General features: G+C 44.7%; 1 protein-coding gene across 3 annotated transcripts in view; it reads left to right on the top strand.

Moving 5' to 3' along the window:
• Positions 1 to 24,592, top strand: part of LOC139264606 (probable global transcription activator SNF2L2) — a 171,616-nt gene that overhangs the window by 53,077 nt on the left and 93,947 nt on the right. For 2 of the 3 annotated variants that reach the window (XM_070881337.1, XM_070881346.1), the window contains exons 10-16: positions 2,946 to 3,116; positions 7,610 to 7,663; positions 9,261 to 9,391; positions 11,229 to 11,286; positions 15,806 to 15,909; positions 21,749 to 21,896; positions 23,878 to 24,041. In XM_070881337.1, the coding sequence (XP_070737438.1) occupies positions 2,946 to 3,116; positions 7,610 to 7,663; positions 9,261 to 9,391; positions 11,229 to 11,286; positions 15,806 to 15,909; positions 21,749 to 21,896; positions 23,878 to 24,041 (830 nt within the window). The remainder of the gene's footprint in view (positions 1 to 2,945; positions 3,117 to 7,609; positions 7,664 to 9,260; positions 9,392 to 11,228; positions 11,287 to 15,805; positions 15,910 to 21,748; positions 21,897 to 23,877; positions 24,042 to 24,592) is intronic. The other variant, XM_070881356.1, reaches the window with a different exon arrangement.

Below are 24,592 nucleotides of genomic sequence, written 5' to 3'. Positions count from 1 at the left end.
TGTTGTCCAAGGCCATGCCGTTGGTTTTGATGACCAGGCTGGGGAATGGGGGGGGCAGTGCTGAGTGATGGGATCAGGTTGGTGGAGGACCTTTGTCTTATGGATGTTTAGTGTAAGGCCCATGCTTTCATACGCCTCAGTGAAGATGTTGATGATGGCTTGGAGTTCAGCCTCAATGTGCGCAGATGCAAGTGTCGTCCGCGTACTGTAGTTCAATGACAGAGGATGGTATGACCTTGGATCTAGCCTGGAGGCGACGAAGGTTGAACAGGTTCCCATTGGTTCTATAGTTTAGTTCCACTCAGCGGGGAGCTTGTTGGGTTTGAGATGGAGCATTGCAATGAGGAATATAGAGAAGAGCGTTGACGTAATCTCATAGCCCTGCTTGACCCCGGTCTGCACGTGCATTGAGTCTGTGGTGCATATGTTGGTCAGGATCACGGCTTGCATGTCATCGTGGAGTAGGCAGAGGATGGTGACAAACTTTTGGGGGCAGCCGAAACAGAGGAGGATGCTCCATAGTCCCTCGCAGTTGACAGTGCCAAAGGCCTTTGTGAGGTCAAAGAAGGCCATGTACAAGGGTTGGTGCTGTGTCCTGCATTCCTCTTGTCATCGCGCGGTGAAGATCGTATCCATTGTCCCTCTTAGTGGACGGAATCTGCATTGTGACTCTGGACGGAGCTCTTCAGCCACAGGGAGAAGACAGTTGCGGATTCTAGCAATGACTTTCCCAGTGGCCGACAGCAGGGAGATTCCTCTGTAGTTACTGCAGTTGGATTTGTCCCCTTTTTTAAAGATGGTTACGATTACTGCATCTGAGATCTCCCGGCAAGCTCTCCTCCTTCTAGATAAGAGAGATGAGGTCATGCATTCATGCCAATAGTGCTTCTCCGCCATACGATAGTGCCTCAGCGGGGATTCCATCTGCTCCTGATGCCATGTTCTTGAGCTGACAGATGGCCTTTTCTACCTCATGCAGGGCTGGGGGTTTGCTGAGATGGTGGCGGGTCGCATGCTGCGGGATGGTATCGAGGACACTCATGTCGAAGGCAGAGTCTCGATTAAGGAGATCTTTGAAGTGGGCCTTCCAGTGGGCCCTGACTGCCTCGGTGTCCTTAATGAATGCCTCTCCATTCTTGGCCAGTAGTAGGGTGGGGTGTTGGGTGCTTGGGCCGTAAGTGGTCTTGATTGCGCTGAAGAATCCTCGCACGCCATGGTTGTCGGCCAGCTGCTGAATCTCCTATGCTTTCTCCACCCACCATCTATTCAGGTCACGGGTTTTTTGTTGGACCTTGGCCTTCAGCTGTCTGTAGAGCTGCCTTGCTGCTCCCGAATTGGGTTGCTACTTTAAGTTCAAAAATGCCCTGTGCTTGCGGTTTATTATCTCCTGGATCTCCTGGTCATTCTTGTCAAACCAGTCCTGATGTTTCCTGGTTGAGTGACCGAGCATCTCTCTGCAGGCGCTGGATATGATGGCCTGGAGGACAGACCAGGCGCTGTGGGCACTCTGCGTCTCGGGGTCATCGAGGGTCGCCAGGTTGGCAGTGAGGCGCTGGCTGTATAGGGCTCTCTTGACAGGGTCTTTGAGTGCCCTGGCATTGAATTTTCTGCGACATTGCTTCTGTTGCTGTTGCCACTTTGGGGCTATGTTAATGTTGATGACGGAACGGATTAGACGGTGGTCCATCCAGCAGTCATCTGCTCCTGTCATGGCGCGGGTGATGCGCACGTACTTGCGGTCCCTCGCACGGACGATGACGTCCAGCAGGTGTCCGTACTTGGAGTGAGGATGTTGCCACGATGCCTTGGTACTTGTCCCTCTGGCGGAACAAGGTGTTGGTGATGACAAGGTCATGTTCTAGGCATTTTGTCAGGAACAGGGTACCGCTGGAGTTGATTTTCCCTACCCCCTCTCTGCCGATCGCGCCTCCCCAGAGGGCTGTGTCCTTACCGACCCTGGCGTTGAAGTCGTCGAGGAGGATCAGTTTGTCGTCCATAGGGACTCGGGGAGGCTGGAGTAGAATTCCTCTTTTAGTGATTTGTGTGTGTGTGTGTGTATACACATATACACACACACACAAATTTGCAGAATGGGCATATTATTGGCAAATGAACATCAATATAGATAAGTGTGAGGTGGTGCATTTTGGTAGGAAGAATAAGGCTACATTCTCCTTGGAAAATAAATGTCTAAATGGGGTAGAGGAGCAGAGGTAACTGGGGGTACAGATACACTAATCACTAAAAGTAGCGACACAGGTTAATAAGGCTCTTTTTAAAAAAGCAAACAAATACACTAAGGTTCATTTCTAGAGGGATAGAATTGAAAAGCAGAGAAGTTATGTTCAACTTGTATAAACCTTGGTTAGACCACACTTGCAGTACTGTGAGTAGTTCTGGTCTCCTTACTATAAAAAGGATATAGAGGTGCTGGAGAAAGTTCAGAAATGATTTACTGGAATGATACCAGAACTGGAAAGATTGAACAAGCTCGGGCTCTGTTCCCTAGGAAATGGAAGACTGAGGGATAGTCTGATAGAGCTCTAAGTTTATGAATGGATTTGATGGGATTGACATAGAAAGATGTTTCTACTTGCGGGGGAGACCAGAATTAGGGGCCATAAATATGAGATAGTCACCAAGAAATTCAATAGGGAATTCAAGAGAAACTTCTTTACCTGGAGAGTGGTTAGAATGTGGGACTCGCTACCACACAGAGTAGTTGAGGTGACTAACATAGCTGCATTTAAGGAGAAGCTAGATAAGCACATGAGGGAGAAAGGAAAAGGAGGATATGTTGTTGGGATTAGATGAAGGGTGGGAGGAGGCTTATGTGGAGCAGAAACACTGACATGGACCTGTTGGGCCAAATGGCCTGTTTCTGTTCTGTAAGTACCATGTGAATTTTGTAAATTAACCCCTTGATTTTAATTTTTTGAAAACAGGCAGAAGATGAAGAAGGCTATCGTAAACTAATTGACCAGAAAAAGGATAAGCGTCTTGCATACCTGCTTCAACAAACAGACGAGTATGTTGCCAGCCTCACTAAACTGGTCTACGAGCATAAAGCTGCCCAGGCGGCTAAAGAAAAGAAGAAAAAGAAGAAGAAAAAGAAGGTCTGTACTTCCTATTAATGCTTGTATGCAGAACCCAGGGCATTTTAATTTTGTTCTGACCTGTTCTACTCAGTCCTCTAAATTGAGGTATGAAACTGGTCTAGTCCCTGTTTGTATCCCCAGCTTTGGGTAGAAAATGATACCCTAGTTATTTGGGAAGTGTACCTATTGCACGTTGAGTTTTTTCCCCTGTTTTTCCATTGATCAGTATCCCTTATTTGCCTTTTCCATTTTCATTCTTTTTTTTCCCATTCTTTGGTTCTTAATTGCTTCACCTTTCAGTCTGTTTTTCCCTTTCCCTTCCTGCTTATCTTGAAGCCAACCACTCATAACGACACTATTTCCACAGGGAGTTGGTAGCCTTCCAGTATCTTGCCTAAATAGACATTCTACACACAAACTCCGACAGCATGTGTTGGTAGCCTATTTGACTGGTGTGGGAAGGAATAATATATTAGCATAACTAAGCCCTTTCCTTGGGTATTTCAGGGGCAGGAGCCTATCTTCTTAGGCAGTCCCTTGGAGTCGAGGATGACTTGCTTCCACACTAATGAGTTCTCAGGTGACTGATGAGACCAATGTGGGATCGACAGTCTCTGTCACAGGTGGGGCAGGTGGTGGTTGAAGGGGGGCGGTGGGTGGGGTGCTTGGGTTGTCGTGCGCGCCTTCCGCTGTTTGCGCTTGGCTTCCGCGTGCTCCCGGCGAAGAGACTCTCTGTTCGGCGCCTTCCTGTATGCTTCTCCTCCACTTGGGCCAGGGATTCCCAGGTGTCGGTGGGGATGTTGCACCTTTTCAAGGAAGCTTTGAAGCGATTCCTCCGCCCACCTGGGACTTGCTTGGCGTGTCAGAGCTCTTGTTTTGGGAATCTAGTATCGGGCATGCGGAAGATGTGGCCCATCTATCGGAGCTGATCAAGCGCGGTCAATGCTTCAATGCTGGGTTTGTTGGCCTGAGCGAGAACACTGACGTTGGTGCGCCTATCCTGCCAATGGATTTGCAGGATCTTGCGGAGGCAGCATTGGTGCTATTTCTCCAGTGCATGGAGATGCCTGCTGTGCATAGTCCATGTCTCTGAAGCATATAGGAGGGCGGGTATCACTCCTGCTCTGTAGACCATGAGCTTGGTGCCGGGTTTGAGGTCCCGGTCCTCAAACGTTCTTTTCCTCAGGCGACCGAAGGCTACACTGGCACACTGAAGGCGGTGTTGGACTTCGTTGTCGACGTCTGCCCTTGTTGACAGTAGGCTCCCAAGGAATGGAAAGTGGTCCATGTTGTCCAAGGTCTCGTCATGGATTTTGATAATCGGGGGCAGTACTGTGGCAGGGAGAGATTGGTAGAGAACCTTTGTCGTACAGATGTTTAATGTAAGGCCCATACTCTCGTACACTTCGGTGAAAGTGTTGACGATGGTTTGGAGTTCGACCTCCGAGTGTGCGCAAGCATCATCTTCATACTGTAATTTATTGACAGGATGGGACAACCTTGGATCTGGACTGGTGGCGACGGAGATTGAACAATTCCTGTTTGTTCTGTAGATTAGCTCCACTCCAGCGAGGAGCTTACTGAGGGGGAGATGGAGCATTGCAGCAAGGAAGATCGAGAAGAGTGTTGATGACACAGCCTTGCTGGACCCTGGTCTGCACGTATATTGGTCTGTGGTGGATCTGTTGGTACAGGATCACGGCTTGCGTGTCATCGTGAAGCAGGCGGAGGATGGTGACAACTTTTGTGAGCAGCCGAATTTGAGGAGGACACTCCATAATCCCTCACAGTTGACAGTGTCGAAGGCCTTTGTGAGATCAATGAAGGCCATGTACAGAGGTTGATGCTACTCCCTGTATATTTCTCTTGGCACGCGGTGAAGATCATGTCCATTGTGCCCTTTAGTGGGCGGAATCCGCACTGTAACTGAGAGGAGCTCTTCAGCTACTGGGAGAAGACGAATGAGGAGGATTTTTGCGATGACTTTCCCTGTGGCAGACAGCAGGGAAACTCCCCTGTAATTACCGCAGTTGTCACCTTTTTTGAAGATGGTCACGATTACAGCATCTCTCGGATCCCCTGGCATGCTCTCCTCCTTCCAAATAAGAGATATTAGTTCATGGATTCATGCCAATAGTACTTCTCCACCATGCTTTAGTACTTAGGCAGGGATTCCATCTGCTCCTGAGGCCTTGTTGTTCTTCAGTTGTTGGATAGCCTTTTCTACCTCCACACCAGGCTGCAGTTGTGCTGAGGTGGCGGCGGGTAGCATACTGCGTGATGGAGTCGAGGACATTCACGTCGAAGATCGAGTCTCGGTTAAGGAGATCTTCGAAGTGCTCCTTCCAGCGGGCACTGACTGCCTCTCTGTCCTTAATGAGTACCTTTCCGTTCTTGGCCCTCAGTGGGGTGGGACCGTGGATGCTTGGGCTGTAGGTGGTCTTGACTGCACTAAAGAATCCACGCACGTTGTGATTGTCGGCTAGTTGCTGGATCTCCTGCACTTTTCCCATCCACCATCTGTTTAGGTCGCGAGTTTTATGTTGGACCTCGGCCATCAGATGTCTATAGAGCTGCATTCTTGCTCTCGAGTTGTGGTGCTGTTTCCAGTTCAAGAATGCGTTGCATTTGCGGCTTATTGGCTCCTGGATCTTTTGGTCATTCTCATCGAACCAGTCTTGATGTTTCCTGATGGAGTGACCAAGCATCTCTTCACAGGTGCTAATTATGGAGGCCTTGAGGGCAGACTGGGCACTCTGCATCTCCAGTTCACTGGAAGTAGTCAGGTTTGTTGTGAGGCGCTGGCTGAATAGGGCTTTCTTAGCAGGTTCTTTGAGTGCTCCAGTGTTGATTTTCCTGCGGCAGCGTTTCTGTTGCCGCCACTGTTTTGGGGCAATGTTGATGGAAATAACAGAGCGGATTAGGCGGTGATCAGTCCAGCAATCGTCTGCTCCTGTCATGCGGGTGATGTGGACATCCTTGTGATCCCTCACTCGGATGATGACGTAGTCTCGCAGATGCCAGTGCTTGAAGCGAGGGTGTTGCCATGAGGCCTTGTACTTGTCGCTCTGACGAAACAAGGTGTTGGTTATGACAAGGCCATGTTCTAAGCATTTCGTCAGGAAGAGGGTACTGTTGGAGTTGGTTTTCCCGACCCCCTCTCTGACGGTCACACCTCCCCAGAGGTCTGTGTTCTTTCCAACTCTGGCGTTAAAGTCGTCCGTTGGGACTCGGGACAGGGATTGTGCAAGGCTGGAGTAGAATTCCTCTTTGGTCTCGTCTGTAGCTTCCAGGGTTGGGGCGTATGCACTGATGACCGTAGTGCACTGGTTCTGGGCTAGGATGAGCCGAAGGGTCATGGGGCGTTCGTTATCTCGCAAGGGGAGTCTCTAAAATGTCCAACTAACTCATTTTTTATGGTGAAGTCTACCCCATGGAGGTGGCGTTCTTCTGGTTTGCCTTTCCAGAAGATGTAACCACTACCTTGTTCCTTGAGCTGGCCTTCCCCTACCCGCTGAGCAGGGGAAGGGGCCTATATTATGTTTTTTTTTTCCCCCATATCCTTTCATATAGAGCCAGCCTTGACTCAGTAGTAGCACTCTTTCATCTGACTCAAAGTTGGTGGTTTCAAGCCCCATTCCAGAGATTTGAGCACATAATCTAGGTTGGCATTGTTGGAGGTGCTGTCTTTCGGATGAAATGTTAAATTAAGGCCATGTATGCCCTCCCAGTTGGATGTAATAGATCCCATGGCACTATTCTTGGTTGGCCAATATTTATCCCTCAACCAATAACAATAAAATAGATTACCTGATCATTATCTCATTGCTGTTCATGGGAACTTGCTGTGTGCAATTTGGCTGCCATGTTTCCTACATTACAACAGTGACTACACTTCGAAAGTACTTCATTAGCTGTAAAGCGCTTTGGGACGTCCTAACCAATGTTCCCTCTAATGTTTTTTGGGTCGCGTGGCCCCTTTAGCGGGCTGCGCGGCCCATTCAAAAGTCTGCGCATGCGCCGTTTTTACATTTAAAAGCTAGTGATCCAGACCGCTGCACAGCTTGAAGGGAACATTGGTCCTACAGTCATACGTGCAAGTTCTTTCTCCATTCTGTCTGTCTCTGTTCTATCTCCTTTCTTCAAAATTGTTTTCTGTTGTCTTATTCACTACTGCTATTTCTCTTGACACCACCTTCCCCAACCAATTTCAAGTATTACAATAAAAACAAAAGTTCAAGTATTATCTTTGCTTCTTAATTTGGGCTCTGGCTTTTATTTTACTGTCACGCTTCCAAATTGGAAATGGATGACAGCAAATACCTTGTTTGTCATACATTTCCAATTTGATATAGTAGTTGACTTACAGAAAATATTATAAGATGTGCCTGGCCTGGTTCCCTTCTATTCTTTCTATTGAGGTAAATGTTACAGTGTTCATAGTTAAAAGCTGCTTCTCTGAATTAGTACTTGTAACAATAATAACATTTCTATCCTTTTAAATCCAACAGAAAACTGAGGAACCTATTGAAGGAATAAGTTCCAGCCTTGCTCCCGATGGAGAGGTGAGTTGTTTTGAGTCACTATTTTGTAGACTTTATTAAGAGTTTTTGTGCCGAACAATGTAAAGAATATCAGTATGGTTATGGAGTAGATTTTATTTTGGGTACCCAATGGTAAGTATTTTTTTTGGTTGCCTAATGCAGTTTGTGACTGGGCAGAATAAATTTGGGTTGCAGGCCTATTTGTCATTGGCGGGAGTTTCCTAGGCTGTGGATGACATGGTTGGGAAGCGCCTGGCTGAAAAACACAGGAGCATTTTAAAGTGAATGGACGTAACGAAGTGATGTCATAATGCATTCTGTCATTTTTGGATCCCAATCAGACAGATGTTTTCCTCTTTTTTTTTCTCTCTCTTTACCCCCCCCCCCCCCCCCCCCCAAACAAGGCAGCTCAGTATTTCAGGTTGCTTGGCAACCTGATGGATCTGTTAGTAACTTTCTTCAAAGCTAAGTATTTTTTATCTTTTGGGTGCAGGGACAAAGGCTATTTGGTTGCTATTTCTGACAGCAGCCAATAAGTCAAAAAAACTGGAATTTTTGCTGCCAAAGTCCTGTAGATGTAGCCAACTTCCACCCTTGACTTTGGAGCAAGAGGTGATTCCCAGACAGTAGTCCCACCTACTGCCCGCACAATGTATTTCAAATGGCTAAACCCAGAAATAAGTGTTCAGTTATTTTAAATGTGCTTTTTGGATGAATGACCTAACCTGTGCTGGGTGAAGAATATCCAGTTAAGGTCAGGTTAGATGCACATTTACGCTCCCTGTACTATACCATAGGAAGATGCATTATAATCCAACCTCAAGAGCTCCTCTTACTGCACCATTGCAACGCTTTCTATGGCAACCATTCTGCTAATGAACTTGCCAATTGTTGACATTTATACTGTTTCATGCCCAAACTCAGTACAGGTTGAACCTCTCTGGTCCGGAAACATCCGTGGTTCAGCATCCGTGGCGGAACTGCTGCTTTCCTGGGCCTGGGTTTGGAGCTCACTGTTATGCGCTCAACATATCACTCTGCTTCCTCATTATGGAATTGTGGGACTTGATAGCGCAGTGAAGGGGCGTCAGACCTGAGACAGACAGAGCGATGACCAATCACCAACATTCCCCGCCTCTCTTCTCTCACTCAGCGATCACCAGCACTGACCTCCCGTGGTTCGGAAAATTCTCTCTTTCGGCACCAGTTAGGTCCCGAGGGTGCCGGACCAGAGAGGTTCAACCTGTACCTATAGGACTTTGCAGTCAGCATACCGGGGAAACTTGCATTGCACCAGTTTAGGTGGATTTGAACTCTGGACTAGAGGGGAAGACTGGTTTGTCAATTTTTTAAGTGTTGTTTGCTTTGAGGTATTACATTTATTTTCTGAGATGTTGTGCATTTTTTTGACCCGTCAAGATTTTATACATTTATTTCATATATTTTAGCTTCCCTTTCCTGCCCGCTACCGCCCCCCCCCCCCCCCCCCAAAAAAAAATGGGGAGAAATGTATTCAAAACTATTTCTATTGATCATGTGTTCAACTAATGTGGTATGGTCTTGTTTACTTAAGCTATGAATTCATATTTACAAAAAAAAACTTTTACATTTATATCAGCTTTTGGATGAAAGCAGTCAGATGAGTGACTTGCCAGTTAAAGTTATTCACGTTGAAACTGGGAAAGTCCTTCAGGGACCTGAGGCTCCAAAAGCTGTCCAACTGGATGCATGGTTGGAAATGAATCCTGGGTAAGTAAGTCATGTTTGCATTTTATGTAACAGTAGTAAAAGGTTGTCCTGTAATTTTGAATGTGTGGGGCACTCCTGTCTGTCATGCTGTTCTGAGACACAGTTGGACATAAAAATGAATAGGAATTCAAATCCTCCATGCTTGGCCTGTAAAGTAGGACACTATTGTTTACTCACTACTGAGATGCAACTGTCTCCCAAGGTAGGTAGTGCTGTGCTGTTATTCACACCTGCCTTGGAGCTCCAGAACTCATCCTTCTAAAGCTGCAAGCCACTTCTCACCCTAACTGCAACTGGATACACCAAGGTCAGGGTTTTCACAAGTTCTAACACACAACTTAGGGACTTACTGAGAGCCTGGACACCAGCTGTAGGCTATTCCATGCTTCCCCCCCCCCACCAAATCCCGAAAACCCCTATCTGCACTTTTTTGGGGGAGGCAAACACCATTGATTTGCCCAGTTCTCTCTCACCCAACAATGTACACCTCATGGTCCCACACAATGTTCTCTCTCAATTTTTAGTGCGTGGTCCCTTTATATTTACATTTTGAACACTATCTCTTCCAGCCTGTGATTGGCCTGCGTGGGACCTCCAGATTGATGTGCGGCCGTGCACCTTCGGGGGACTGTTGGTCCCACATCTGTCTTTGCTGTGCTGCCACACCCATTGTAATAATTGAACAACTGCCATTTATAAGAGTACCTTTAACATGGAAAAACTTCCCTCAGCTCTATTAAAGAGGCAAAAAAGAAAGCAACAGGTGCCAAGGTTAGGAGAGGTGACCATAAGCTTCACCAATATCTGTTTTGGAAAGACATTCAAAACTGGGGAGGAAGATAGTGGTATAAAGGTTTGACCATGGAGTTAGTGATGTCAAGGCAGCTGCAGTTCTGTCATTTTAAGATGGAGTGGGTTGAGGATGAACCAACAGGAAATATGCAGGAGATGGTTGCAGCGATTGGGTGGAATGAGACCATGGAGAGGTTTGTCTGAGGGTTTTAAATTCAGTCCATTGGCGATAGGACTCCACCCATGTCAGAGAATGGGTTTAGCGTAGGCCAGGATTGAGGTGGCGAAGTTTATGAATTCTCCAATTTACCACCGGCGATGCTGTAGGACATCTAGTTATTTATAAGATTTGCATTTAGCACATCTGTTGCACTTTGTTCCGAATGCAGACCGGTCTTCTGTGTTATTTTTTTTTTAAAGTTAAGCTTTTCGCAAAAGGTCCTTCTGAGCAGGAACCAGAAATTTACAAACAGTTAGAATTTCCCTCTGAACTGCTTTTACATACAGCTGAAGTACCTGGATTTGATCATTTCAGAATACTTCATTACAGGGGGTACCTGAACAATGGCTTCATATGGATAGATCAGGCCAGCAGTGCAGCATATCGCTATGTTCAAACCCAGTTATCCAGGAGATCTGCTAGTTCATAAATGTCTATATGAATGAACAAGGAAGCGCAAGTCAGACAAGTTGTTTGAACTTGTTATCTGGTACTGTGAATCACAAGAACTATGTTTGTTGTTTGTGACGAGAATGGTTTGTTAATTTGTTGAAGTCTATACTGGAAAAAAAAATTATAATTTAACAAACATAGCAGCTCCCTTCCTTCAATTTTAAAAATAAAGCCAATGAAAAGCAATGCCCATGCTTTGCAGTGAGAGCCAGTGTGTTCAGCTTATCCACAATTCATCTTCATTTTTATAAGCTTATTAATGGATATTGCGTGATTCTTAGTGGTAAACCTTTAGTTGTGTCAATTTAAATCTTTTAATTGTGGAAATATTGACCACCTGACTTTTTTTCTATTGCCCCCCCCCCTCCTTAGGTATGAAGTAGCTCCACGATCAGATACTGAGGAGAGTGGATCAGAGTATGAAGAGGAGGTATGATGCTTTCTTTCAATTTTGTGGCACGTTACAGCTTTATTTCACTTCCATTTGACAGTTCTTGCCCCTCCCTTCTGCTGATGACATAGACTTCTTGAGGTACAGTTGCCTTTTAGTACAGCTCTCAAATCGACTGACATCCGCATGCATGAACTGACAGCAGGGGTCACTGTATATTGTTCAAGAGCAGGAATGCTTTCCCCTCCCTAACCCAGGGAATGCTGACTAATTATAGTACTCCCCACTGCTCTCGTCTGAAATCAGCTAACTTCGAATAGGCTGGGCTGCCTCACATCTGTCCAGCTCAGTTTTTTTTATGTATGAAATCCACTGTTGGTGGAACCTGCTAATGCTATTTCTGAAGATACTCAAATTGCATTTTTGAGTGTTGCCAATTAGTTGCAAACTAATTTGAGAAGGTTTGGGAAAATATGCTGCTTTTACCTGTTCTCTCTGATTTCTTTATTACATTCAAATATATCGTCAATGATTACCTGTGGAGATAGACCCACAATGTCTGTTTTTTGACGCCTTTGGAATGACCTATGCCAAAAGTTTGTGCCGGTCGGCCAGTTCAATTGTGTGCTTCAAAATTGTATTCTGGATGTTAGTTTATAATTTTTTTCAAATCCAAATTCTGTTCTTTTCTTAAAACAAAATGACTGCATGCTATAGAAGGCAGGCTTAGTACTTCTCCCAGGCCTCCCTGGGTAAAACTAGCAGTTGATGAGGTCGATTACTAAAGATTTATTTTCTGGCTGCTTGCCAACTTTATTGAGCATGTGAAAGTAACTGTACAGGCTGAAGGCCGTTTCAGACAGTGATTTTATAAAGTACTTTGAAACAATCACCTCGAGGTTCTCAATGCTATTTAAATTGTGCACCAGAATCCCTGACCCATGTATTAAAGCTCACTGAGATAGGACTTATTTTGCTGGAAATGAAAAACATACTGCTGTGAGCTTTCTTTTCTAATCGTTTCACTTGCTGGCCTGGAGTTTCCGCTCGGTTACACTTTTTTCTTTGACGTAATTCATCCGAAATTGGCGTAACCAGTGCAAAAGATTGCGGTATTTTTTAGCACTGATTACATCCAGCGCAAATTGATTTTCTGCGCTCTTTTGTCCACAAAACTGGCCGCGACCCCAAGATGAGTTTCCACTAATTGTGCTCATTTGCAGGCCTTCCAGGAGGCTCTAAAAATTAAGCTGATTCTTTTGGGCGCAAGGCCACTAATAGTCACATTTTTAAAAGTTTTTAGTGAACATAATTTTTTTAAATTTTACTAAAACTTAATACTGTAACTAGCAAATGGTTCTGTGTATTTTTAAGTTATTTCAGTAATTTAAAATCCGCTTACTCGCAGATGGTGGTTTGACGTTGATTTTAAAAATGATTTTTTATGATCAATCCATTTTCAGCTGTTCTAATCAAACTGCACCAAGTTGCCACCTTTAAATATATTAAGGAATATTTTTTAAAGCAAACATTTACAAAAAAAGGGTTTCAAAACGCTGGTTCATGGCAGATTCTATGTTTGGTCATATGCAAATGAGTTTGAGTGGAAACTCAGATGGGGCAGGAGGGGGAGCCTCTTAAAACCTGCACAATTTTGGGCATAAAGTGCACCCAGATTACCAATTGCGCCCAAAGCCGAAACTGTCCCACTCCAGGTACAGTGTCAAGAATCCGGAGTGCCGGAATCCATACTGTTCCGTAATCCGGGCACGGGGATGATCCGTGGCGGAGTCGGGCCGCCGCCCATCTCTTCCCCCGCCCCTATCTACCTACCTTGGCCCAGGTGTTTTCGGACTCGAGGCGTCGGAAAGACTTTCCAAAGTCCGGAAATATGCTAACCTGGGTTCGGGCGTTTCTGGATTTGGAACGTTATAAAGACGTTCCGAAGTCCGGAAATACACAGAATCCGGAGCGAGCTCGGTTCCGAGGCTACCGGATTCTCAATACTGTATCTGTAGTTCTATTTTCTTCTGAAAAAGCTATCACTAAATTTGAAATGTTGAACTGTTGTCCTTGTTCATGTCAATTCAAACAGATATCTTTTTTATATTGGCGGAAAGTTTGGGGAGTGAGTTTTTGGAAAGCTGTGGCAACTTGCATTGGTCTAGATTGATCCATCTTGATTATTTGCCAGTTACAAACAAGAATTGAGTTTTTCCAGAGTTTATTTTAAAATCTCAGTATCTAAGTGACTTGTTGATTTCTCTTTCTCCCCCCCCCTTTATGGTTAACAAACATATTTGGAATTCTGCAAAGATTTCTGAGGAATACTGCTTCAATGCTTTGAGTCTCCACTAATAGCATAGAAAATAGATCAACACGATGTATATAAAAAGTAGTATAACCATTTTAAAGGAATAAAATAGAATTCCTTGAACTCTAGATACTTGATCCTAAATTCAGCTCTTTGAAAATTATCCATAGTACCCTATCTACTCTGGCAATGTGTACAAACCAGATATTTGATAGTTTTCTTTAAAATATCCGGATTCGATATGGTAGATACATAGGCCCCAAGTTTCCACATGATTTGCGCCTGATTTTTAGGAGCAACTGGTGGAGAACGGACTATCTTAGAAATCGCAATTCTCCTCATTTTTTTTTCTGCAGCTCTAGTCAGGTAGAACAGTTTCACTTTGGAACAGAATTTTTTCTTCAAAAGGGGGCGTGTCCGGCCACTGACGCCTGATTTGAAAGTTTCCACAGTGAAAACGTACTCCAAACTAACTTAGAATGGAGCAAGTGAAGATTTTTGTAGAACTGAAAAAACCTTGTCTGCACATTAAAAAATCAGGCGCAGGTTACAAATTAGGCGTCCAGAAAGAGTTGGGGGGGGGGGGGGGGGGGAGGAGGGGGGAAGGGAAGTCATTAAATTCTACAATAAATCCTTATTTATACTTATACAAATATTATACAAAAAAATCCAACCTGAATAAAAATTTATAAGCAAAGAAAAGATTAAATAAACCATCTTCCTCCCTGTGTGAAAGTGCTTCAGCCAGGGAGAATGCTGCAGGAAGCCTCAAGTTGAGGCAGCCGTTCGTTCCCGCGGGGGGAGGGGGGGGGAGGAGGGAGGGGGGGAGGAAGCCGTTCGTTCCCGACGGCAGGCAGGGGAGGAGGAAGCCGTACCCGACAGCGGGCGTGGGGAGGGAGGGAGGGAGGGAGGGAGTGCTGGCCCGACCGACCGAACGCAGCGGGGGGGGGGGGGGGGCGGGAGGAAGCCGTTCCAGACGGCGGACGGGGGGGGAAGGAGACAGTGAGAAGGCTGCAGGAAGCCTCAAGTTCAGCAGCCATTTCCCGACGGGAAACGGCTGCCTCAACTTTCTGAGGCTTCCTGCAGCCTTCTCATTGCTGAAAGAAGCCTCAGTGCTGATGTGCTGATGGCAATGTGCTTTTATTAAAAAATGTTCAAAAATTAAACGGCTACAAAGAACTACAAAAATTGCCGAGTGCCAATGTTTCCTTCACACTGCGCGTGCGCGAACGCTCCAACGCGCACGCGCAGGGTTGCCGGCAGGAAAAAAACTAATTTAAATGGTACCCGCCCCCTCCCACTTACAAAATCGGCGCGAGTGGTAGGCTCCGCCCCCTGGGCGCCGCACCAATCAGACATGGAGCTGCAGGGCGCTCCAGAATCGCACGTTTTTTTCCGGCGCCATTTTTGGCGCGAAAAACGGGCGCCCAGCTCGGAGGGGCGCCCGTTTTGTAGCGTGTGGAAACTTGGGGCCAAAGGAACTATTTCTTCTGGTGGGGAAATCCAGAACAAGGCGGCATGATCTTAAAATTAGACCCAACTATTCAGGACTGAAATCAGGAAGCAGTTCTTTACACAATGGGTAGTAGAAATCTGAAACTCTTCCCCCAAATGCTGTGGATGCTGGGCTAATTGAAACTTTTTAAGACTTGAGATAGATTTTTTGTTGGGTAAGGATATTAAGGAATATGGAGCAAAGCCAGATAAATGGGGTTGAGATACAGATCAGCCACTATCTCATTGAATGGTGAACAGGCTTAAAGCTGAATGGTCTACGACAGAAGCTATGTTGATTCTAGCCTCTATATATTATGCCCTACAACTGTTGGCCAGCAGTGTGGTATATGGAAGAGCAGCCGAGGTTGACTGGCTTTTTTCCTACTACATCAACATGGTTTGCATGAGCTCAGGAGTTTCTGGATAGGACATTGTGGGTGTGAACATCTGTCGTGTCACGTCATATTGAATTGGAGCTCCACTGTGCTTCCTTTTAATGAAATCCAGCAACCTGTTGAATTAGATATGCTCTGTTCCTTTATGTTCAAGAGTTTATCACCAAAGACACAAAAAGGCTTCCAGCTGACCATCTGGTGAGTCATAACTATGGGATGTAATTCTTCACTATGTATTTTTAATTTGTTTCATCCCAGTGCTTGTGCATTGAGGCAAAAAGCTATACCAGTTCTAATTGGCATAATGTCTGTATTGTTTGATCTGAATATAAGGTTTGTTTTATTTTTTGAGGAGGAAGATGAAGAAGCCCCAGTTGCACCTGAGAGTGAAGAAAAGAAGATTATTATTTCCAACATCGACGATGTATCTGACTTTTTTGCCAAACAGATAATTGAGTATGTATCAAAACTTATGCTTGGTTTACAACCTTAATTTTTAAGGAATTGCTATTTGGAGACTTGCTACTATGTGCAAACACTCAGCAAAGTCAGACATTTGATTAATTCAGGAAAAAAACTGCATTTCCTGTCCCATCGTGTCACATTTCGTTACAAATAAAAGATCCTAAATAGATTTTCTGTCACACCTGCAAATATAAATTATCAATAATTAAATTAGCAAGCAGTCAACAAGAGTGAAAATCACATCGCAATTTTTTTTTTAAACTACACATCCAAGTCAACAACAGCTATGAATAAAAGAAAGCGAACCTAACAAATTCTTCAAATTTAAAAAAAATCTTTTCATCTGAGGATAAGCATCTGTGCAAACTTATAACCACCATCTAGTGGTAGAAGTGTGAAACTGCAGGTGTGTCTTAAGAATGGCGATGCCAAATAAGGAGAGAAAATTTGCTTTGTCCTGACTTGTGTAAGCAAGTCCCTTGGCATCTGAAAAGAGGTTAATTTTTCAGACCGAGACCCTTTGTCGGATTATTTCAGTCTCTACTCCAAGTGCTATCTGTATTCTCTTTCTGAGATGTATGCAGATCTGTGTATTATCCGCATTTACTTTTTTCTTACAATCTCCAGCAATCACTGTTTATCTTTGTATCCCAAATATATAGGGTGTTATTTTACTGATTCATTGCAGTGGAGCACACAAGATGCTCTTGTTGGTTAGAATCAATTTATCAAGATCTGGGAAATAATAAGTGAATAGCAGTTGCTCACTTAATTGTCATACAAACAGACACTGGTAGCCATGTCTTTAGCCACCTGGTCCTCATACTCTAGAATTCCCTTCCTGTACACCTCTACCTCTCGTACTCCCTCTCTTTTGTAAGATCCTCCTTAAAACCAACTTCATTAACCAAGCTTTTGGTCACCACTCCTTGTATCTCCTGCTTTGGTTTGGCATCCATTTTGTCGATTACACCTCCACGAAGCACCTTAGAACATGGACGTGTTTATTCACAACACTAAAAACCCTGATTGGTCCCCTTGGATGGCAGGTCCTGATTGGTCCTCTTGGAGGACACAATACACCCAGCAGTTTCTATGGAATGTGTAATTAGATCCTCTCTGCCTATGTAATCAGTTATTTTGCAAAGTGTAATTCGAGCCATTCTGACTGCTTACTCCAGACACAACAGAGCTCACGTGGATCAGGTTTATTGGGTATGAAGTGAATAGTGACCATGTCGTGAATTCCGGATTTCGTTCTCTCGCTCTCGCTCTCGCTCTCGCGCGCGCTCGCTCTCTCTCATACATTTCTGTCTCTCTACACCCCCGCTCCTTCCGATTTACCCCTCTTTCTCTCTCCCCCCGCACCCCACTCACACCTTCCATTCTCTGTCCTCTGATACCACTTCTCTCTTGCCCTGGCCCCCCCCCCCCCTCCCGTTTTGCCCTGGCACCCCCCCCTCCCGTTTTGCCCTGGCCCGTTTCCCCCTGGCCCCTCTCTCCCTCGCCTCTCTCCCTCGCCCCCCCCTCTCTCTCGCCCCCCCCTCTCTCGCCCCCCCCCCCTCTCTCGCTCCCGCGCTCTCTTTCTCTCTCTCGCCGCCCCCTCCCTCTCTCGCCCCCGCGCTCTCTTTCTCTCTCTCACACTCTCACTCTCTCTCTCTCACTCTCTCTCTCTTTCTCTCACTCTCTTTCTCTCACTCTCTTTCTCTCACTCTCTTTCTCTCACTCTCTTTCTCTCACTCTCTTTCTCTCACTCTCTTTCTCTCACTCTCTTTCTCTCACTCTCTTTCTCTCACTCTCTTTCTCTCACTCTCTTTCTCTCACTCTCTTTCTCTCACTCTCTTTCTCTCACTCTCTTTCTCTCACTCTCTTTCTCTCACTCTCTTTCTCTCACTCTCTTTCTCTCACTCTCTTTCTCTCACTCTCTTTCTCTCACTCTCTTTCTCTCACTCTCTTTCTCTCACTCTCTTTCTCTCACTCTCTTTCTCTCACTCTCTTTCTCTCACTCTCTTTCTCTCACTCTCTTTCTCTCACTCTCTTTCTCTCACTCTCTTTCTCTCACTCTCTTTCTCTCACTCTCTCTTTCTCTCACTCTCTCTTTCTCTCACTCTCTCTTTCTCTCACTCTCTCTTTCTCTCACTCTCTCTTTCTCTCACTCTCTCTTTCTCTCACTCTCTTTCTCTCACTCTCTCTCTCACTCTCTCTTTCTCTCACTCTCTCTTTCTCTCACTCTCTCTTTCTCTCTCTCTCTCTTTCTCTCTCTCTCTCTTTCTCTCTCTCTCTCTTTCTCTCTCTCTCTCTCTCTCTCACTCACTCTCTCACTCACTCTCTCACTCTCTCACTCTCACTCTCTCACTCTCACTCTCTCACTCTCACTCTCACTCTCACTCTCACTCTCACTCTCACACTCTCACTCTCACTCTCACTCTCACTCTCACTCTCACTCTCACTCTCACTCTCTCTCGCCCTCCCCCCCTTGCACAAATCTTGTGATGGGCTTTGGCCCACAGAGCGTAAGGGTAGCAGGGCTCGTGCTGACCTGTGCAGAAGGGTGCACATGAGCAAAAGAAGGCGGTGCCGACCATGCGCACAAGGGCACACACATGTTCGTGCCCTTTTGGATGTTAATGGTGCTACTTAAATGCAAGTTCTTGTTCTCCACGTCCACATCCACTTCTGCTACTGATTTGGGCACTATTTGGTACACTTTCTAAGGATACCCCAGAGTTGATGGTTGTGAGAAGTCAGTGCGGAGAATGAGAAATCTCTTGTGCTGTATTGCACATTAATGAATCTCCCTCCTCAATATCATAATTTAGGAGGAAAAGGTTAATAGGTAGAATTATGATATTGAGAGTTTGTTCCTGGCTGATACTAGATTCCATTTACACACTTTGGCTCCAAAATTCCACAATCAGCGATCCTGCTGGCTGTGCTGGGGGTCATACCTGCCAATACCTTCCAACATTTTGCAAGATGGGCAGGCAACTCATTTGCATGGGGTCAGTGAGGTGCTAGTGCAGCTTGGTGCAATTGTTTTACCTTGTGTCAGGACAAGATAAAACAATTGCCCCCTCTCTCTGTGGGGGGCCTCTGCCCTCACCTGACCGTGGACACTGCCACTGCTCTGATCAGCCCCTACGTTCAGGAAGCAATTTATTTTTCAAAGAAAGGCCTTTTAAGACCAGAATCACATCAGTGGAGCATACATGTGCCCGTATGAAGGCTCCACGCCTCATCTCTTGGTGTACTGGCTACCCTTGAAATGTCTGGCCCTGAACATGCTCAGTAACAGGCACTCCTGTCTGAGGAACTGAGGAACTCTCCACCCATGGCTATCATTTGTGGAAACCGGCAAGGACCTGATATAACAGGGCTCCTGCGTTTTATTGGTTCCACTTGTTTTCCACCGGCGTAGTAACTGGAGATCGGTCAACCCAGAATAAAAGTTCTCAATTGGGGTAAAGCCAATTTTGTTGAGCTGAGATGGGATTTGGCCAAAGTGGACTGGAAATGGCTATTTGATGGTAGATCAGTGTCAGAGCAGTGGGAGGCATTCAAGGAAGAGATCCTGAAGGTACAAAGCAAGCATGTTCCCTTTTTAAAATAAAAGGGGCTAACAAATCTGGAGCCTCCTGGATGTCAAAGGACATAAAGAGTAAGAAAAAGAAAAAAAAGGAAGCTTATGACAAATACCGAGAACTCAACACTGCAGAAACTCTATAGGAGTACAAGAAGTGCAGGGGTGCAAGTAAAAAAAAAAAAGACATCAGGAAAGCAAAGAGAGTGTATGAAAGAATGTTGGCAAGTAAAATGAGGAAAAATCCAAAGATGTTTTATAAATACATTAAGAGCAAGAGGATAACTAGAGAAAAGAGTGGGGCCTATTTGAGATCATAAAGGAAATCTGTGTCTGGAGGTGGAAGACGTGGGTAGGATTCTTAATGAATACTTTGCATCCGTTTTCACAAAAGAGAGGGGCAATGCAGACTTTGCAGTGAGGGAGGAGGAGTGTGACATATTAGACGAGATAAACATAGCAGCTTTGAAAGTGGATAAATCCCCAGTCCCAGATGAAATGTATCCCAGGCTGTTAAGAGAAGCAAAAGAGGAAATAGCAGAGGCTCTGATTATCATTTTCCAATCCTCTCTGGGTACAGGTGTGGTGCCAGAGGACTGGAGAACTGCAAATGTACCTTTGTTGAGAAAGGGATAGACAGATTAATTACAGGCCAGTCAGCCTAACTTTGGTGGTGGGAAAATTATTCATTTTGGAATCTTCATTTGGAAAGACACGGATTAATCAAGGACAATCAGCATGGATTTTTCAAGGAAAGGTATTGTCTGACAAACTTGATTGAATTTTTTGAGGAGGACCAGGGGGGTCGACGAGGGCAAGTGCGTATGATGTGTATATGAATTTTAGCAAAGCTTTTGATAAGGTCCCACATGGCAGACTGGTCACGAAAGTAATAGCCCATGGGATCCAGGGCAAAGTGGCAAGTTGGATCCAAAATTGACTCTGGCAGGAAGCAAAGCATAGTTGATTATTTTTGTGACTGGAAGGCTGTATCCAGTGGGGTTCCGCAAGGCTCAGTACTAGATCCCTTGTTTTTTGTGCTATATATCAATGACTTGGACTTGAATGTTGGGGGTATGATTAAGAAGTTTGCAGATTACACTAAAATAGGCTGTGTGGTTGATGATGAAGAAAGTTGCAGACTGCAGGAAAATATCAATGTACTGGTCAGGTGGGCAGAACAGTGACAAATGGAATTCAAACTGGATAAGTGTGAGGTAATGCATTTGGGGAGGTGTAACAAGGCAAGGGAATGCACATTAAATGGTACGACACTGAAAAGTGTAGCGGAACAAAGGGACCCTGGAGTGCAGGTCCACAGATCCCTGAAGGTAGCAGGCCTGGTAGATAAGGTAGTTAAGAAGGCAAATGGAATACAAGAACAAGGAGGTTGTACTTGAACTGTATAAAACACTGGTTAGGCCACAGCTGGAGTAATGTGTGCAGTTCTGGTCACCGCATTACAGGAAAGATGTGATTGCACTGGAAAGGATGCAGAGGAGATTTACAAGAATATTGCCTGGGCTGGAGAATTTTGGCTAAGAGGAAGATTGGAGATACTGGGTCTGTTTTCTTTGGAACAGAGGAGGTTGAGGGGAGACCTGATTGAGGTATATAAAATTATAAGGGCCCTGGATAGGAAGGACCTATTTCCCTTGGCAGAGGGGTCAACAACTGGGGGTATAGATTTAAAGTAATTGGGGGTGGTTGGAGGAGATGAGAGGAAATGTCTTCACCCAGAGAGGATGTTGGGGGTCTGGAACTCACTGCGTGAAAGAGTGGTAGAGGCAGGAAGGCAGGGACCCTCACCACATTTAAAAGATACTTGGATGTGCACTTAAATGTGCCGTAACCTACAGGGCTACGGACCGAGAGCTGGAAAGTGGGATTAGGCTGGATAGCTCTTGGTTGGTCGGCGCGGACACGATGGGCCGTAATGGCCTCCTTCTGTGCTGTAAATTTGTGATTCTATAACCTCGTGCCTCCCCCGCCCCCCCAAAAGCATTTGTCTGTATCTTTTAAAGGTAGTGAGAAAATGACACGAGAATAAAAGACAATTGGGATTACCCACAAAAAATATCTTTTTTGCTTTGATGGGGCTTATGTAGATGTGGCATTTGCTCTATTTCATTTGAGTGAGAACACTGGTTCTGATGTTCCCATTAATAGGATAATCTTTTTTTTTTAAAAAGGACTTTTTTGCTTCAGTGGTTGGAAACTATTGTTACCACTGACCTTTTTTGATTTTAGATGTGCTAGACATGATGTTGATGATGAATACAGCATGCGAGCAGGAATGAAAGGGTCCCAGTCGTATTATGCAGTGGCTCATGCAGTCACAGAGAGGGTAGAAAAACAATCCACTTTTCTGATCAATGGATCGCTTAAGCACTACCAGGTAAGGTGAAAATACTCTATGAATAATTCCAACACAGAATTATGTGGAAGGTTTTTGATCTCCAATTACAATGAATCCGTTTTCTTTTTCAAATTAAATATGCACAACCTTGGCAAATCAAGCCAGGTGAATAAAAAGAATGAGATCAGCAGCAAATATTCTACTGCTAGTGACCCTCACTAGAAATTGGATGTTTGAGGAAAGGGATAATACACCCCAGGCTTGAATGACTTGTCAGCACGTGAATAATAACCATTTCAGCAAGACATACGAGGCTACTGTACAAGTCACACATTCGCGATGCAACAAAAATCAACATTGTTGGGGAGGTGAAAATTGAGGAAAAGCAGACATCTGTACATAATATTCACTCCTGTACTGTGCACATCTCCTATTTTACTTACAATAAATATACATCATTTAGAATATTGTTTTGCAATTTAGAAATAACCAACTTGAAATAGTTCCATAATTTTCTGTATCCTATTAATTTTTAAACTATTCTTTCATCATTTTATATTCTAGCAGTTCTATGGGCCCAAATTTCCACATGATTTGCACCTGATTTTTAGGAGCAACTGGTGGAGAACGGACTATCTTAGAAATCGCAATTCTCCACATTTTTTTTTTCTGCAGTTCTAGTCAGGTAGAACAGTTCTACTTTGGAACAGAATTTTTTCTTCAAAAGGGGGCGTGTCCGGCCACTGACGCCTGATTTCAAAGTTTCCACAGTGAAAACGTACTCCAAACTAAGTTAGAATGGAGCAAGTGAAGATTTTTGTAGAACTGAAAAAACCTGTTCTACACATTAAAAAATCAGGCGCAGGTTACAAATTAGGCGTCCAGAACGAGGTGGGGGGGGAAGGGAACTCATTAAATTCTACAATAAATCCTTATTTATACTTCTACAAATAAATCCAACCTGAATAAACATTTATAAGCAAAGAAAAGATTAAATAAACCATCTTCCTACCTGTGTGAAAGTGCTTCAGGCACGGAGAATGCTGCAGTCAGCCTGAGGCGCCCGTTCCTCCCGCCCGTTCTTTCCCGCAGTGGGGGGGGGGAGGCGCCGTTCTTCCCGCGGTGGGGGGTGAGAGGAGGCTCCCGTTCTTCCCGCAGGGGGGTAGGAGGCGCCCGTTCTTCCCGCTGGGGGGGGGGAGGAGGAGGAGAGGAGACAGTGAGAAGGCTGCAAGTGCTGATGGCAATGTGCTTTTATTTAAAAAAAATGTTCAAAAATTAAACAGCTACAAAGAACTACAAAAATGGCCGAGTGCCAATGTTTTTTTCACACTGCGCGTGCGCAAATGCTCCAACGCGCACGCGCAGCGTTGCCGGCAGGAAAAAAACTAATTTAAATAGTACCCGCCCCCTCCCACTTACAAAATCGGCGCGTGTGTAGGCTCCGCCCCCCTGGGCGCCGCGCCAAACAGACAAGGAGCTGCAGAACGCTCCAGAATCACGAGGTTTTTTTTTTTAGGCGCGAAAAACGGGCGCCCAGCTCGGAGGGGCGCCCGTTTTTGATCGTGTGGAAACTTGGGCCCTATATGTTTATAAATATAGCTTTGGTGAGATTTGTCCAAATGTTCTTTATTCAAGTGAAAGTGGAATTGCAATACCTGCTATCTTAAAGGGGGGGGAGGAGGGGGTTCATCCCATTTCATCTACATATTAAATTTGGTTTAAAGCAAATGATCAAATTCTAGATGCCTGAGAAGCAAACTGCAGTTTTGCAAAGTTGTGTTGGTTAAGGCCTGCAAAAAAAAAAAACCTGGTAATTGTAAATCTCTCAAAGTAAATGCTTGGGCAAGATCCATGTGCTATTGATCACAAGCCACTTTTAAACATAGCTATGGACATGTGTAGAAGTATAATATATCTGACTTAAAGTTGAAATGTTAACGTATAATTTTTCCAAGAAGAAAATACAGTTGCATCCCAAGTATTATGTAGTAAATGAGCTTTCTTCTACTGCAATCTATAGGTTCAAGGGCTAGAGTGGATGGTTTCTCTTTACAATAACAATCTGAATGGAATTCTGGCTGATGAGATGGGACTTGGAAAGACGATCCAGACTATTGGGCTCATTACTTACCTGATGGAACACAAGAGACTCAATGGACCTTATCTCATTATTGTACCCCTCTCGTAAGTCTGCTAAAATTATTGTACTTTAGACCTTTATTTTTGTGCAAGTGTGAGCTGATTCATGCTTTTGATCAATTTGTCAGGAGTTGTGCTTGCATATATATTATGGGAAATGATCTAGTTTTTCTCTTTCCAGTGAAACTGCAGACTTTTCCCTGCCTTGGGAAAAATGGGCCACCATAACTATACACAGTACTCTAATTGTGACTTAACCATTGCTGTGTACCAAATCATCATCTCTACTTAATACCCCTAGCTATAAAAACCCAAATGCTATTATTTATCTGCTTGTACTTGAACTTCCGTGGAATTATGTATTTGAACCCTTATCTATCTTCTTCCACATTCTTCACTGTCTGTCTTTCCATGGAGTGTTACTATTCCATGTTCTAACTCCTAAAATGTATTACCTGATATTTCTCCACATTAAATTACATCTGTTAGCTGTCTGCCCATTGCATTAATCTGTGTGTGTCCTCCTGAAGTCTTTTACAGTTCTGTTTTGTGTTTGCTAAGCACTCTACATTTGAGATAATGCTCCCTTTGTCCTT

This window comes from Pristiophorus japonicus, chromosome 1 (assembly GCF_044704955.1).
Source record: "Pristiophorus japonicus isolate sPriJap1 chromosome 1, sPriJap1.hap1, whole genome shotgun sequence".
NCBI lineage: Eukaryota > Metazoa > Chordata > Chondrichthyes > Pristiophoridae > Pristiophorus > Pristiophorus japonicus.
The sequence above is the reverse complement of the archived record's forward strand: the minus strand, read 5'-3'. Positions and strand labels throughout refer to the sequence as shown.